Below are 16,221 nucleotides of genomic sequence, written 5' to 3'. Positions count from 1 at the left end.
TGAAGGAAGGGTGACACTAATCAAGAAACATTTGTACTCATAACTTGACGTATGAAATTGTAACCCCTTTGTACAACTATTTAATAAAGAAAAAAGTGTCTGCAACTACACAGGTATGAAGAAGAAACAAAACAAGAAAGGGGAAGATACATGGAAATTAAAATGAGGTTTTGGCATTTAGTTGTAATGATTACTCAGAAGAAAACATCAAAATAAAAAGGACAATTTAGCAATATACCAAGGATTAGAATTTATCAATAAAAACATACATTTTCTGCAATTTGGTGTAGTACTAACTTCTTTCCTTGGATACTCACTTTCTTTAACCTAGGATTTAGATTAATATAACTGTAGTTTATGATCAACTGAATAGCTTCATTGGCAATTTCTTCATCAGGTGATTCCATGGCAATTTTCCAAATGAAATCCATTCCTATCAATTCCAATTTTTCTACATACTGTTCAAAATAAAAACATTAAATTATGTTTAAATAAAGTTATATAGCAAAGTAGGATCACAAAATTATAGATAATAAGCCAGACGCTGGTGGCTCACGCCTGTAATCCTAGCTACTCAGGAGGCTGAGATCTGAGGATCACAGTTCAAAGCCAGCCTGGGCAGGAAAGTCCATGAGACTCTTATCTCCAATAAACCACTAGAAAACCGGAAGTGGCGCTGTGGCTCAAGTGGTAGAGCGCTCGCTTTGAGTTAAAGAGCGCAGGGACATAGCCCAAGCCAAGAGTTCAAGCCCCACGACCGACAAAAAAAAAAAAAAAATATATATATATATATAGATAGATAGATAATAGTTTTCTGTTATATTATGATTCTGAAATTCTTCAGTTCAATTATGAATTAAGGCTGCAAAAAGCTAGCTATAAGTGAAAACACTATTAAACTGATATGAAACTTTAAAACAAAAATCTACCAACTACAGAAACCCTGGATAACTCCATGTAAACTATGGAGATGATTCTGTAGACACTTGTTGAACCCAAGCTGGACATTTATCCAAATAGGCTATTGATAAAGAAACCATGAAGAAGTGAGATAGCAACCATCTTTGTGAGTTTTTCTTCAAAAGGAAGAGCATCAAGCTAGAAGTAGTTACAAATTCATGTTCTTAACTTGGGTATTTCCAAAGATAAGGTAGAAGTAGTAGGATCCAGAGTTTACCAGACCTTATAAATATTCTGACCACTCTAAGAAGACAGGACATAATTGAAAGGACCTTATTTTTGCAATTATCACCAGTATTAGAACTTGAACTCAGAGCCTTGCATTCTCTGTTGAAGAATGGCTACTATTTAAGCCACACTCTACTTCTGGCTTTTTGGTAAATAACTGGAGATTAGGGTCTTGGATTTTTTTTGCTTGGGATGACTTCAAACTGAGAAGTTTAGCTCTCAGCCTCCTGAGTAGGCCAGATTACAGGTGTGAGGCATCAGTGTCTGCCTTGCTTTTATTTTTTTAAAGGATACATGTAAATAAATGTAAGCTATATACGTTGTACAGATTCCCATTTTCCTGCTTCATTTTTCTTAAAATTTATTCTGCAGGGCTGGGAAGGTGGCTCAGTGGCAGAGTGCTTGCCTTACATGCATGAGGCCCTGGGTTTGATTCCTCAGTACCACATAAGCAGAAAAAGCCAGAAGTGGTGCTGTGGCTCAAGTGGTAGAGTACTAGCCTTGACCTGAAGAGCTGAGAGATAGTGCCCAGGCCCAGAGTTCAGGACCCACGACCAAAAAAAGGAAAAAAAAAAATTTACTCTGCAATCCCTGCTATTGAGATCATAGAACTGAAAACTCTTGTGACTTTAGGTACAGATGAATTGGATGCCTAGATAGGAAACTATTTCCTTTCAATATTCACCTAGCCACAGGAGGGCACCACTGCCCCTTGATAAAAAGAAGCCAAGTTAATTATGAGGAGAGAGTATGATCCTTCATGAGGCTGGTTAGGTGAGGCTGTACTGGACAGGGAGCCTCCAGGGCATCTGAAAGAGAGACGTCTGACAATGCACACGTTTTCTTTCAATTAGGACACGTGAGTTTTGTTGTTTATTTTGTTAAGTATCAAATAGATAATCTAAATTATCTGGATTTGAGAACAATGTACTTACCAATTGAGCGCCTTGTCTTTTTAATCGATGATCACAGAGATTCACATTTTCAAAAAAAGTCTTAAATAAGTTAAAACCTGAAATTATAGAATGTCACATAAATTCATATACTCTAAGTAACACAGAAAGTCAATGAAAAGATTCAAGTGGGTCAGCAGCTTAAAACACAAAATTCTTAGCAAGAGTTTATTAGATATGGTATGAAAAGCACAAGTAGCTACTGTAAAGCAACATGGGGAAGACTGTTTGAACCTAAGAGTTCCAAAATCAGCCTGAGCAACACACTTGGACCCTATCTCAGAAAGATAAACAGTCAAGTGTAGTGGATTACACCTATAATACTGTAGCTAGATCTCAGGACCTGAGATCTGAGCATTCCAGTTAAGAGATCAGTAGGGTAGACAAATCTGAGAGACTCTTATCTCCAATTAGCCAACAAACATTTGGAACTGAAGAGCGACTCATGGAGTAGTGGAAACAGTATAAAAAGAACAGGAGGCCCTGAAGTCATGCCCCAATACTAGCATGAACTCACTCCACAAAGAAAGAAAGATAATTTACAATCCTACAAGCACTAGAAATACACAGGCATCAAGGTGCACTTTAAACATAAGTAGATATGTTAAATTGAAAACCTTTTGTATAAATACAGGTAAATTGCATGTAATCAAAATTTACACCTGTGTTTCAAAGAACACAATCAGGAAAATGATACAAGCAAAATAGGAAGATTTGCAAAATATGTAACTGTATCCAAAATTTGAAAAGAACTTCTACAACTCAACAATCAAAAGACAAACAACTCAATAAAAAGATGGGCAAAGGAGTTAAACAGATATTTTACTAAAAGATATATGCAAATAGTCAAGAAATCAGAGTAGGCAGATTCTTAGTATCATTATGCATCGGGAAGAAAACATACTGCCTCACACCTACTAGGATGTGTTATAAAAAAATAAGGTGAGACAATCTTAACTATTGCCGAGTGTGTGAAACTAGAACCATATATTTTTAGTAGGATTATGTTCATGTTTGTTTGTTTGTTTGTTTTTCTTCTGCTGTTAGGATGGAATTGGGGGTTGAACACATGACCTCTAGCCTGTTAGGCAGATGCTTAAGCCATGCTTACAGCTCTTTACTAGTGGGATTATAAAATGTGTAAGTTTGCTTACCATTCATAGTGATTTCATATGACTCCAATTTTAGTATTTTCTCCTTGAAGAGTTGCTGCTGAACATCACTCTCAAGATCGTGCTGACCTTTTGTAAACCACTCAAAACACATCTGTGGATTAAGACGGATATGATCCTATAAAAACCGAACTCCTTTCCAAGCAAAAACTCACAGCACATGGGGAAAGCAAAAGACATTATCTTTTAATGCTTATTTAATTGTCACATGTCACTCAAATTTGAAATGTTTGCAATTATGAAGTTAAATAAAAAGCTGCTAGCAATCTTTTCCCCAGTCAATCCAAATTTACACTCATACTGTGGTTTTTCCATCAATTTTCTAAGCCTTACAGTGCCAAGCATGGTGCTAGCTATTGTCATGTACTTAGTCCTCTCAACAATCCTATGAAGGAATTAATATGATTCTGTAACAATGACATGTGAGACTCATTGTTAGCAAACATCAAAGCAAGTATTTATGCTCCTGGTTTATTACAATTTTGACAAGCTGCTTTTCCTTAAGTGTTACTAGGATACAACATCAAGGCAGGGAACTCAAGGCAGGGAATTAAAATATATACTTAATTCCTTATCTGTACACTTTTGGTTGAATTTGGTATTTTGTTCAGAATGATATAAAAATCATCCAAAAATTCCCACATTCAATTATATCAGGGATATATATTTCACAAAACATCTTTTCCAGTATTGATAATTTACCAATCAATGCTTATATAAACTGAAAAGTATTTGGAAATTTAAGGTATGAGGTACAAAAAAAATTTGAGATGAAAAAAAGAGTGAAGTATGTAAATACTTTTGCCTTACTTAACTACAATCCTACCTTCTTACCTCTCGATCTAATTCACAAACATCCTGTCCAGTCACAAGGCACTCCCAGATTTCCTTGGCTCGGTTCCACCCAAGATATAGGGTGGCTTCTTGCAAGAAAAATGCTAGAAATTTCAGGTGTGCCTCTAAATACTGCAAAAAGAAATAATATGAATCTGTTAACTTTAGGCCTCCATACCTAAAAGAAACACTGAAACAAAGATACTTCCTCAAATCTATTACAAATTCAGTTGTCTCTGAATGTCAGTAACATTTAATTCCAGTAATTTGAAAGTAAAACATCACAAACTTACAAATAAAAGACTAAGATTTTTGAAAAACTACCAGTAAGTTTATTTAAAAGGCATAACTCATTATCTACAGATACCGAAGACAAAAACTAATCTTAGGGGCTTGGAAGGTGGCTCAGTGGTAGAGCGCTTGCCTTGCATGCTCGAGGCCCTGGGTTTGATTCCTCAGCACCACATAAGCAAAAAGAAAAAAGCCGGAAGTGGCGCTGTGGCTCAAGTGGTAGAGTGCCAGCCTTGAGCTGAGGAGCTGAGGGACAGCGCCCAGGCCCAGAGTTCAGGCCCCATGACCGGACCCAAAAAACAAACAAACAAAAAAACTAATCTTATTATTATAGGCAATTCTTAGATAGTATTGAAATATTAAGTCACAAATATTTTTCTAAACATCAATTTGAAATTATTGTCAAAAAACTAAATTGTTCCATCTTAAAAAGATAGCTGGCACCAGTGGCTCACACCTGTAATCCTAGCTACTTAAGCCAAAGATTTGAGAATCACAGTTCAAAGTTAGCCCCGGTAGGAAAGTTTGTGAGACTTTTATCTTCAATTGACTACCAAAACCTGGAAAAAGAACTGTGGCTCAAGTGGAACAGTGCTAGCCTTGAGCAGAAAAGCTCATGTTCCTTCTTTATGGTTATACCCACCAAGTATGACTTTTACAGTTCAAGTAGAAAAGAGTCAAGTCAATGCTGAAAATCATGAAATAAAAACACAGTGCCTGATACCTCCCGGTAAGTGTATCGGCCATCTACTAGGGTCAAAGCAGTCAAGCCTCCAGGTCCAGCTACAGCTGCTGCAAGTCTATGACAAGCTATCAAACTTCCTGTTACCAGTTTCACTATTTCAAAATTTTTCTTCAAGTCTTGAATAATGCTCTTGAAAGAAATAAAAAAGAAGAGTGGTATGAAAATTTTTTAGGTTTAATAGAACTTCTATTTTCAGTTTTAATTTCATGTGAGGAAAAAAACAAGGATTATTTCTTCACATTTCTTTTGTAATAGTAAACAAAATCAATCCGGTATGTACATTTAATAGGGAATGAAGATACTAGTTAACTTTTTACATCTGAAAGAGTTTTGAGTTTTCAGTTCCTGTCATTTTTCTAGATCTTTCTTCCTAGGTCTACAACACTGAGAAAAGAAAGGCTAGTTCTTTAGGTCAAGTAATCTTTTTGCAATATAAAATGAGTTTTTACAAAAGCTGAGTACTGCCGGGCACTGGTGGCTCACGCCTGTAATCCTAGCTACTCAGGAGGCTGAGATCTGAGGATCGTGGTTCAAAGCCAGCCCGGGCAGGAGAGACCGTGAGACTCCTATCTCCAATAAACCACCAGAAAACCGGAAGTGGCGCTGTAGCTCAAGTGGTAGAGCGCTCGCCTTGAGCTGAAGAGCTGAGGGACAGCACCCAGGCCCAGAGTTCAAGCCCTGCGACCAACCAAAAAAAAAAACAAAACAAAACAAAAGCTGAGCGCTGATGGCTCACACCTATAATCCTAGCTACTCTGGAGGCTGAGATCTGAGGATCATGGTTCAAAGCCAACCCGGGCAGGAAAGTACATGAGTACAATAAACCACTCAGAAAACTGGAAGTGGCACTGTCGCCTTGAGCTGAAGAGTGCAGGGACAGCGTCCAAGCCCAGAGTTCAAGCCCCATGACCAACAATAAAACAAAACAAAACAAAAAAAAAAAAAAGCTTTTACATTTAAAAAAATTGGCTTAGGGGGCTGGGAAGGTGGCTCAGTGGTAGAGTGCTTGCCTTGCATGCATGAGGCCCTGGGTTCGATTCCTCAGCACCACATAAGCAAAAAGAAAAAAGCCAGAAGTGGCGCTGTGGCTCAAGTGGTAGAGCGCTAGCCTTGAGCTGAAGAGCTGAGGGACAGTGCCCAGGCCCAGAGTTCAGGCCCCACGACTGGACCCAAAAAAAAAAAAAAAAAAAAAAATTGGCTTAGTTATTTCTAAAAATAAACAAAAACAAAAGGAGTAATGGATATACCACAAGAATAACACCATAAATACTTAATTTCAAGATTATCAAATGATTTAAATTACATTAATAATAACCACAATGATAAAAGACAGTGACAATAAACTAAAAAATTTTAGCCTTGTTTTGTTACAAAAGTAATTACAGTAATCCAAAGCAGCTATACTCTTACCTTGTCTTGCTTCTGATATGTCTGTTTTATGAATGAGCGGGTGATTTCATGGAGCTGACGTAAAGCTGGCACCACCCACACAAACTGGGGGCTACTAAGCTGAGATGACTAGAGTTAAGAAGAAGTTATAGTAAATAAATTTAGAGATAAACAGCAGATTTGTGTATTAGCTACAAAAAACTCTCAAGTCAATTAGGTTTTATTGTTAAACATTCTATTATTTTCCTCTTCATATTGCTAATTCATAGCCTCTATCTTCATGCACTCCTAATTCAGTCTTCAACTTCTTATTCTGCATGCAATTTCTTAAGGCCAACAACTGCAAACAGGAGTGGATGTGAAATGACAGTAAATGTACAGGAGTGTACCAGCAAAAAACAGACAACAAGGAATTAGCAACTTCAGAGGATAGATTAAGTAGCACAGGCTGCTTAAGACATATTAACAAAATAAAATAAATTCATGGTGAAAGCCTAATAGTCAGCAAGCTGGCAAGCAAAATGGACTAAGAATAGGCTTTCTTTAATTATATCATTAAGATAGCAACAATCCAATCAAGACATTAACTGTGGTCTACATAGTAAGGAAAATATGTTTCCATTTCTCAGAACAATTTATGTAAGAATTACTATCTGTATTAATAGGGTTGGGGGTACAACTAAGAGGCAGAGCATGTGCTTAATATACATAAGGCTCTGGATTCAATCCCCAGTCTCACATCCCATTTACCCCCCTAACAACCTCATACTTTTTTTTAAATTAATTATTAGTTTCCTCACATTAAACTTTATAATTCAAAACATTTTCACAAGTATTATTTCTGAAACTGCTCCATGACAATCTAGTCTGACATTCATGAAATTGTTTTTTTTTCTCTTAAAAAAGAAAAGCAGTATCCTTTGAACTATGAAATCTCATTGTAAAATTTCGAAGAATAACAGGTTAAATATTGTTGATAATCTGGTTATTAATTTTTAAAAAAGAAAGCAATTAAATCTTAAGTCCTTAACATGTCTTTAAGAGGCTAAAATTTTTGTTTTAAAAGCATTCTTGTTTTATAGGCTCTTTCTACAAAAGACCCCTGTGGAGAAGAAAAATAATTTTAAGTCTTTTGCAGAAAAACATGTTACTGCTGAATATGTCAATGTGTGTAAGCTACAGACAAAAACTATGCTGTTTTTCTTGTCTCACAGAGATTCAGCCAATTAGTAAATACCATTATTTCCTGGATTCTAATATAGAGGAGTTTTATAAATTTCCAAATTGACTTCTTACAAATTTCATCAAAAGAAACTAATTAACCACTAATCATGGGTGTAAGTTTTGACAGTTCTAACATGAGGGTGCAAATTAACTGTATACAAAAGGTGTGTGTTCAGGCACTATCAAGTTCAGAAGAGGATGATTTTTTAACTTAAATTTGGCTCACTAATTTGTTGCTTAATATTATCAAAAAGGTTACATTATGATGCAAGACTGACTAATCTGCAATTAAAGTAAGCCGTCAATGGTCTCAGATTAAAGCATTTTTTTCAAAATCAGAAGCTGGTGTGACAAGATTCATACCCTGTGAAGAAGGGCTGTATCACTCAGCACTGTCTATCTCTTTTAAACTGCATCTTAATCCAAGAGAAGCTGTTTAATTTGAAGTATCTATCAGTCAGGAAGAAAGTAGCTTGAGTAGTAATAAAGCAGCAAACAAAGTAGCAAACAAAACTCCATTCTTCAACATGCCTCAAAATTCCACAGCCAATGTGAAAGGATTCTGCAGGTCCAAAGTGTTCCTATATACTACTACAATGACTATCAGTGTGCTACAGGGAAGCTGTACCTAACTGGGCAGCAAGAGGTTACACTCAACCTCTGACCATGAATCTCAGCAATAGTTGGGAAAAGTAAAATGTCCAGTTTCATTTTATGATACAGGCTGGAATCACTGGCATCTTAGAATCAGAGAAATAAGGTATATAGTAAATGAAACTACTTGAGAAACTAGTAAATTTTTGCTAAAATATGCTACAAAATGACAATGAGTAAACTGAGCTTACATCCAAATCTATACCTTCTAGAAGGCTAACAAAAACTAGGTGAAAATACCAAGTCTTAGCAATAGACACACATTTATATTAAACAGTATCATTATGACCAGTTAAGTCAATTATGACTAGAATGCTTTTACTTAACATGGAAAATTACCCTTTGAAGATAAATTACGATAAAAAAATTTTAAAGTTGTGTAAAATTAAAGAATTCTGATACAGCCCTTTTAAAGTGCAGCAATCAGTAAAGGTACTATTCAGTATTATTTATCCCATCTAATTTATGATATTTTGCCAAGAGAAATTTAAATTATTCTTTTCCAATTATTAAAGACTGTGGTAAACAATGAAAATGCAAATATCTGATGATGTCTTGGTGTTGAGATTTCAGAGTTAATGGGATGTCCTTATTAGAAGAAGCCTTAACCTATAATCCTATGTCTAAGGTCTATTTCCAATGATGAGGAATGCACTACCTCAGAATGCAGTGTATACTGTTTTCAGATTGTTTTCAAAAGATAGCTCATTGATAACTGAAACATGTCTCCATATACCTCCTTAGGAGTTAAAAAAAAAGTAAACTGGACTAAGCGTTTCTATAGTAGTCCTCTAAGTACCCAAAGAATGCTTTCATATTCTTTGTTGAGTTCTCTTACTTCAAAACAGAACATCCTCACTTCCTCATTTCTTGCTATTGCAGCTTTTTAATCTACAACTAAAGTAAGAATCCTTACATTAGGAAGAAATTGTTTAGATATTTCCTCCTCTACTAAGCACGTCACTGTGAGACAAATCTTGCCACATTTACTTTCTGTTGCCCGTTCTTGCAAATTGAGGCAACTTAACTATACAGTTTGAGGATCTCTAATTCAAAATCTAAATTTTGAAATTAAAGTCTGAATGCCAGAATCATTCTCAAAAAGTTTCTTTAGGATTTTAGAATTTTAGATTAGGGATATTCAGTGAGTGAAGTCTATGCAGATATTATAAAATAGAAAACTCTCAAAGTCTGAAACACATCTGGCACAAGCCTTTCAGAAAAAGGACATTCATCCAGTACAAAGGAGGATTTAAGTATCTTCACAGGGTGAGTAGAAAATAAGCAGAGGAACTTACATTTATTGAAAAACCTACCAGGGCTGTCCTAGGAGGCCTGAAGAAAACAACTTAGAGAATATGAAAACACAACTAACTGAGTAAAAATGCTATTTTAAAAATTGGTATTTTAGTAATTTTGTTGGATGAGTACATTCAAAATTTTTAATTGAAAGAAAAAAAGAAGTGAAATAAGAAAGAATGGGTTGGGATGGACAGTGGAAGGTATAGAAGAAGCAAAGGGAAGAAAGAGGACCAAAGGAGCTGAGGGGACCTTGGCAGAATCTACAGAAACAGTTAAATAAAGGTCAGAAATTCTGAACACAACAGTGGAACTTGGGAATTTTAAGAGTGTCAAAAGCAGAGGGAAGGGAATCAGTCGGGGGCATAGAGGTAGCTGAGGGTGGGAGGGGAATAAGAGGTGGGTGATCTTGTCTTACCCTTTGCTTAGTTTCTGTGTAGCCTGGCAGGGAGACATAATCCCCAGTCAGCCCACCTTGCTGCCTGGCAGGAAAGGGCATAGCACAGAAAAACATCTTTAGTGCAGTAAATACTTCACCCCCCTGCCTGGAGCGATATCCAGGGGGCTTTGATCTTCCCACTGCCCCCCCTTTAGCAATGTGTATTTAAGTGTGAAAGCACTTAGTAAATTGGCTAGTGCTATATAAAAATGCAAGATATTATTGGAAGAGACTAATAGTACATCAAAATTTCTTCATTGGGAGCAGTGGGGAAATTAAAAAAAGGAAGATATTCCTTTCAAGTCCCACAAAAGGACTTTAGAATTTTCCCTGTTACTCTTTGGGTTTTGCTACAAAGACATGAATGAAGTAACTGCGAAGAGAAGCAATAAAGATGCAATGGTATGATTGACTGTAAGAGTTAGGTAATGCCTAACTATGACAAGGGGGAGAAAGACCCAGAAGGATTTTCTGGTTCCAAAAGCTATTTCCCTGAAGGGAGGGAAGATCCCTTTAGCTTTGACCTTCACATCTAAAAAGAAGTGTGTGTTGCTGAGAAGAAAAGACCATTTTACCAGAGACCCTTTGCCTCTTACTGTTACTAGTAGAACCTAAACTTCAATAACTTGATGAAACCTTTCAATCACAAGGAGAAAGTTTGCTAAATTGTCTAAGTCACTGAGCTGAGAAAATGGGAAAAGTTAAAATTGCGTAGAAAGAGTAAGGCTTCTGAATTTAAAGAATTATTTCTTACAACTAACTTTGGTTTGTGAATATCTTTCAAAATGTCTAAAGCTAAATCATACACAGAAAATTCACTTGATGAAATTTCAGTGTCAGAAATAGGAACTATAACATTCTTAAATACCTCCAAATAAACTCTGTGAACAGTGACCAACTATAACTCAAGACAAAGCAAGTCCATTATATCACCAAAGGTAGAGTCTCTGACTACACCAATGAAAATTAGCAGTATCCCAGCTCCTTTGAAAAAATGCCAATAAAAACCCAGTAATACATTTGGCCAATGAGATATTAAGCACTAGCTATTTTAAAGAAACTCTTCCTACATTAATACTAATATGGAATTCAGAACATTAGATTCCATTATTGTAGTTAGGCTTCAAGTTTTGTGTGGGCTACCTGAGAGATAAGGGAGAAAACTACAGACACAATTCAGAGCTGCTGCAACAATGGTCATGTGCTCTATTGAGATAGCCACTGTGATGAACTCTCTCAGAGGAAAGATGTTAAGTTTAAAGATGGGAGCAAGAGAAATGCTGCCATCATTTTTGCTTTATCTGCCAACTATTACTTCCAGGGACATTCCAAAAGTTCACTGAATCCTTAGGGCCAGAGTCCTAAAGTTAGGGCTTTTATAGCCCCAGTCCTCTTGTAGATGCTACTTAATCCCACCTTCTAAAACTGAGGGCCAATACTAAGTACTCATTCAATAACTGTGTGTGTGTGCTTAAGGAATTACCAAGGAACACATTTGAATCAAGCACCTGAAAAACATGTGCCATCAATAAATAATCGCCTTCTTCTCTTGTTTCTTTCTTATCTACAAATGTTCCTCCATTTATTTCTCCCTGGCTCTGGAGAAAAATGGGCATAGTATTTATTTAGACTCAATTTCACTTAATAAAATTATATATACTTTGCTTCTAGTTTTAGAGTGGAAAACTTGTTTAAAATCTTTTACGAAATGTCATTAAAACCATATAAAAATTTCAATGTGCCCTACATACACATTTTTCCCTTTAAAACTATCAACCTTTAAATAAAACATGGCTCATCAACATCATGCTAATATTAGAAACACTAAAATATATTATTTTAAAATTGTGATGCAAGTTATTGAAGATAATTATTATATTAGTGTACCTTTTAGTTGGATCCATCTGCAAATTCTTACCTTGAATCCATCCTTCTTGTTTCTGTCCAAACCTGACCATTCTCCAGGCTGAAAATTTCATTTTAAGAGATATTTAAATGATTTAATAAGGATACATCTGTATTTTCTAAATTTAGTCTCTAAGATAAGAGCTTCCAGACAGGACATTTGATTTACCTAACGGGATGAAAACTAATTGTCTCTAATTGTTCAGGCAATACTGTTGCTCTTGACAACAAAATTAGACCAAAGAGAAAAACCAACCCTTTTAATATCTTCTATGCACTTAATGATGTAGTTCCTCTTGACTGCTTCCTTCACTGCATATGCATCACTAAGGATTGTCAGGTGCTCCTCCAATGCTTGCTGAATAAGGCTGCTGGGCAGGGTTGGAAGATGAGCCAGTTCCCATAGTACGTCTAACACCTACAATAACACCACTATGATGAGTCAGCCGATATGCACACAAATCTGTTACAAACATTTGTAGGTTAACAAAAAATTCATTTAATTTTCTTACCTTTCCAGAAGTAGTCTCAAAGCGGGCTTCCCGACCTATTCTTCCAATCAGACTCAGCAGTTTCTGCCGTACTCTATCACTCTCTGTCTCCCAGCTCTACATAACAGAAAAAACAAAATAGCTTCACAAGCCAAAACTTTAAGTACACTAAACTCATCTACTGGTGGGGGTAAGGAGCTTAAAGAACTTAAAGTCTTTTGGAAGATTTAAAATTAAGCAAGTTTGAACACACACCTTCTGAATGAGAACAAACAAATGGTTAAGCTGATCTGAATTAAATTTCACAGCTGCAGCAGCAATAATCGTGTGAATGTTCTCGATCACGGTAGATGATTGTCCAGACTAGAAAAGAGGACAACAGTTAAGACTTCGAGCATGGCAAAACTTGCCTTCTTACAGGCAGTTTATAAAGCAAAAGAAATAACTAATAAGCAACCCCTTACAGTAATATTGACAAGACTACATCTAATGATTATTAGTAATGATTTTTACTTGAACTCCTAAAAGCATTAAGTCATTAAAAGGACAATGTGAGAAAATGAGAATCAAGTTCTCTGCTTAACATTTATTTTAAAAAGAGAATAAATTATTTTCAACAAGGTTAAAAAGTTCAAACTGATTAAACTACATAACAAATGTGGCTTTTTATAAATGATTTTGATGGTCTCAGTTTAGAGTATTATTTTCCCTATTTTAAACAAATACTTTGTGACTTTGACTAGTATGGGCAGTAAGTATATACCAGAGTTATTTAGACTTACTCGACCTATGACTGACACTTTAAAAGTGAAACTTGAAAACCAGAGTAAGGTATTGGTAAACTCATTTCTTAATTTTCTCATTATCTATTACACTTTCCAATGAACGTATCCAATAGATATATACAGTGATCTCTAATCTTCAACCTTATGTAGATTCAAAATACGCACTCACAAAGCATTACATGAAGGTATTCAACCTAAAACAGACATGGGAAGAAAAATCTATAGAACCTAGGATCCTTTTTTGTTTTCTTGTTTTAAAAGTCCTGCTCCTAAGTTTCTGTAGTGTACTCTGTAAAACTGGGTTGGGAGCCTGCCAACTGCACTTCACGGTGTCTCCTGACAGCTATCTTCTCCTTACATTTTACCAAGAGGTGGTAGTGGTGGGAAATGACACAGAAGGAAGGAAAGTGTTTCTGGCTGAGAATCAGAAAATGACCACAGTGGTCAACAATGTCATAAAAACAACACTGGACACATAAAAGCTATACACCTGCCTAGAGCTACTGGCTCATGCCTTTAATCCTAGCTACTCAGGAGGCTGGATCTGAGGATGGTGGTTTGAAGCCAGCCTGGTCAGGAAAGTCTGTGAGACTCTTATCTCCAATTAACTTCAAAAAGTGAGAAATGGAGCTATGGCCTAAGTGGGAAGAGCACTAGCCTCAAACAAAAAAGCTCAGGGACAGCAACTAAGCCCAGAGCTCAAGCCCCAGGACCAGAAAAAAAAACAAAAAACAAAAAAAAAACAACAACAAAAAGGATATACACCCATTCCTAATACATAATACTCAAGAAAGCTTTTAAACAAAGTACAGCTACTCTGATTAAAGCAAGATAGAGGTCCCAGTTCCAATACCACTTACCACTACCCTCCTTCTTCTATAGTCTAAACTTGTCAGGAAAAGGAAAAAAGTTCACCTTACCTGTATCTTCCAGATTTTAGTGAGCTCATCTAAAGACAATTTACTGCCCAAGAGTTCAATAATTCCCTTTATACGGTCACAGTATTGTGCTTGGTCTATGTTGCCTAGTAGAGAAAGCACAAGATATGAAGTCAGGTATGATGGATAATGATTGAATGCAATAACTTAGTATAAGATAATTCAAATAAATAATTTTTCACCTTTTAAAATGAAATTCCATACAAATAATTTTTATTTCTTTGAAAGTAACTCACCTTCTAGTGCAATTGACAGAACTGAGTTTTCAACTAGCCAGTCTAGCAATCTGTCTGTATCTATAGCATTCTTCACAGATTTGGATAAGGTGCTATCTTCTATTAATTTGGTTACCTAAAACAACAGGATTATCATGGTTAAATCAAATGTGAATAATCATTTACATTCACACAAAATACCTAATCTTCAGTCTTGCTGTATGATCTAATAATTAGCCAAAAATTTATCAAAAGACAGTTATTAGAAATCATCAGATTACTACTTGTGATGATGCTTTAAGAAGAATATGAGCCTTTCTTATAACTCCCATACCTATGCTGACTGGCCTAGTGATGACATCTAATTCAGCCTTCAGTCAGGAATTGTTTTGCACATTTAATAACGGAGACAAGAAGTATCAGTGTCTTTCTGGTAATGGGAAATACAGGGTATGAAGCTTGTGACCTACTGATGGTTAGTGTCTCAACTATATAAAAGATGCCACATTGTAGGTAGAGAGAGGGTTGAGGCCAGTATGCTCAGTATAACAGAATCAAGAATTGGACACTGACTGTCTCAAATTCTAGATGTTCATAGCCCTCTCACAGGTGGCTATTCAATCCTTCAGTCAAATGAAACAGTCCTATCTCCTAATAAATTCTTGTTCGAGTTTATTCCACTTGTATCCAAGAACCATAAATAACCCAAAATTCAAAGGAAAAATATCTAAATTATAAGTGAATGTATCAGTGCTTTTGCTATTCACAAACTTCAACTGCATTGTTTGTGTGGCTCTAATGCTAATTTAGGTTACAGAAAATCATTCCATTGTTTTGCTTAGTTCAAACTGCTTCACTTTGTTTTTTGTCCTAACATCCGTTAGAAGACAAAGTAATGCCTCTCTAAAAGAAAACAAACTGTCCTATAGTAACTTTCAAACTACATATCCCAAGGGATTAAGCTATAGAATTCATAAATATGCCAGAGAACTTTGAAAGTAACACAATTAAGATGACTTTACTAACAATTATGAACACACAGACCTTTTCTACATAATCATTATTCTCTTTTTAAGCAACTTTTTTTACTCTCATTTTTATATTAATAGCCACAAGTTTTGATAGGATTAAAAAATATCTGTATTTTAAGTCTTCTAGGAACAAATTCAGAACTTACTTCTTTGAGGGAATTCATTTTAGCACTAAAATGTGGTGATTTCAGCATGCGCAGTAGAATGTCAAGTCGAAGGTCATCCACAATTGTCACCAGATCCGGTTGGAAGCGCATACAAAGTAACTTAATGGCAGATAAGAGCTCAGGGATGCTAACCAATCTCTTATTAAAAAAACAACAACAACAAAACACAACATAAAAGAAGAACTGTAAAAACATTCTGATCTCAATTCTCATAACACACAAGAATACAGGAAAACAATGGTATGGAGATATCTTACATCTTGGCCAATTAACTACAGTAAACAGAAGTGAAGCACATAGTGAGCAGCAAAGGAAAATGAATGGTCTTTGGAGAAATTGTTAAATGCTACAATGGCTTTAAACAGTTCTAGACAAGCTTTAATACTACATGGTTTTAAAGTTCTTTTACTCCATACCGACTGTATATCCCATTAAGGTTACATTAGTAAAATGCTGCTTTATCATTTACTTAGAATACCTTATTTATCTTATTGACTAAGG

The 16,221-nt window shown here is 35.7% G+C and overlaps 1 protein-coding gene across 2 annotated transcripts in view; it reads right to left on the bottom strand.

The window, feature by feature from the left end:
- Positions 1-16,221, bottom strand: part of Usp24 (ubiquitin specific peptidase 24) — a 125,439-nt gene that overhangs the window by 71,072 nt on the left and 38,146 nt on the right. For both annotated transcript variants that reach the window (XM_042699227.1, XM_042699235.1), the window contains exons 10-22: positions 15,700-15,858; positions 14,544-14,658; positions 14,290-14,393; positions 12,840-12,947; positions 12,606-12,701; positions 12,350-12,511; positions 12,107-12,154; positions 6,594-6,701; positions 5,163-5,312; positions 4,148-4,279; positions 3,296-3,407; positions 2,124-2,200; positions 318-458 (exon numbers count right to left, since the gene is read on the bottom strand). In XM_042699227.1, coding sequence (XP_042555161.1) covers positions 318-458; positions 2,124-2,200; positions 3,296-3,407; positions 4,148-4,279; positions 5,163-5,312; positions 6,594-6,701; positions 12,107-12,154; positions 12,350-12,511; positions 12,606-12,701; positions 12,840-12,947; positions 14,290-14,393; positions 14,544-14,658; positions 15,700-15,858 — 1,512 coding nt within the window. The remainder of the gene's footprint in view (positions 1-317; positions 459-2,123; positions 2,201-3,295; positions 3,408-4,147; positions 4,280-5,162; positions 5,313-6,593; positions 6,702-12,106; positions 12,155-12,349; positions 12,512-12,605; positions 12,702-12,839; positions 12,948-14,289; positions 14,394-14,543; positions 14,659-15,699; positions 15,859-16,221) is intronic.

Source organism: Dipodomys spectabilis, unplaced genomic scaffold (assembly GCF_019054845.1).
Source record: "Dipodomys spectabilis isolate Male_0828 unplaced genomic scaffold, ASM1905484v1 ptg000007l, whole genome shotgun sequence".
Taxonomy (NCBI): domain Eukaryota; kingdom Metazoa; phylum Chordata; class Mammalia; order Rodentia; family Heteromyidae; genus Dipodomys; species Dipodomys spectabilis.
The sequence above is the reverse complement of the archived record's forward strand: the minus strand, read 5'-3'. Positions and strand labels throughout refer to the sequence as shown.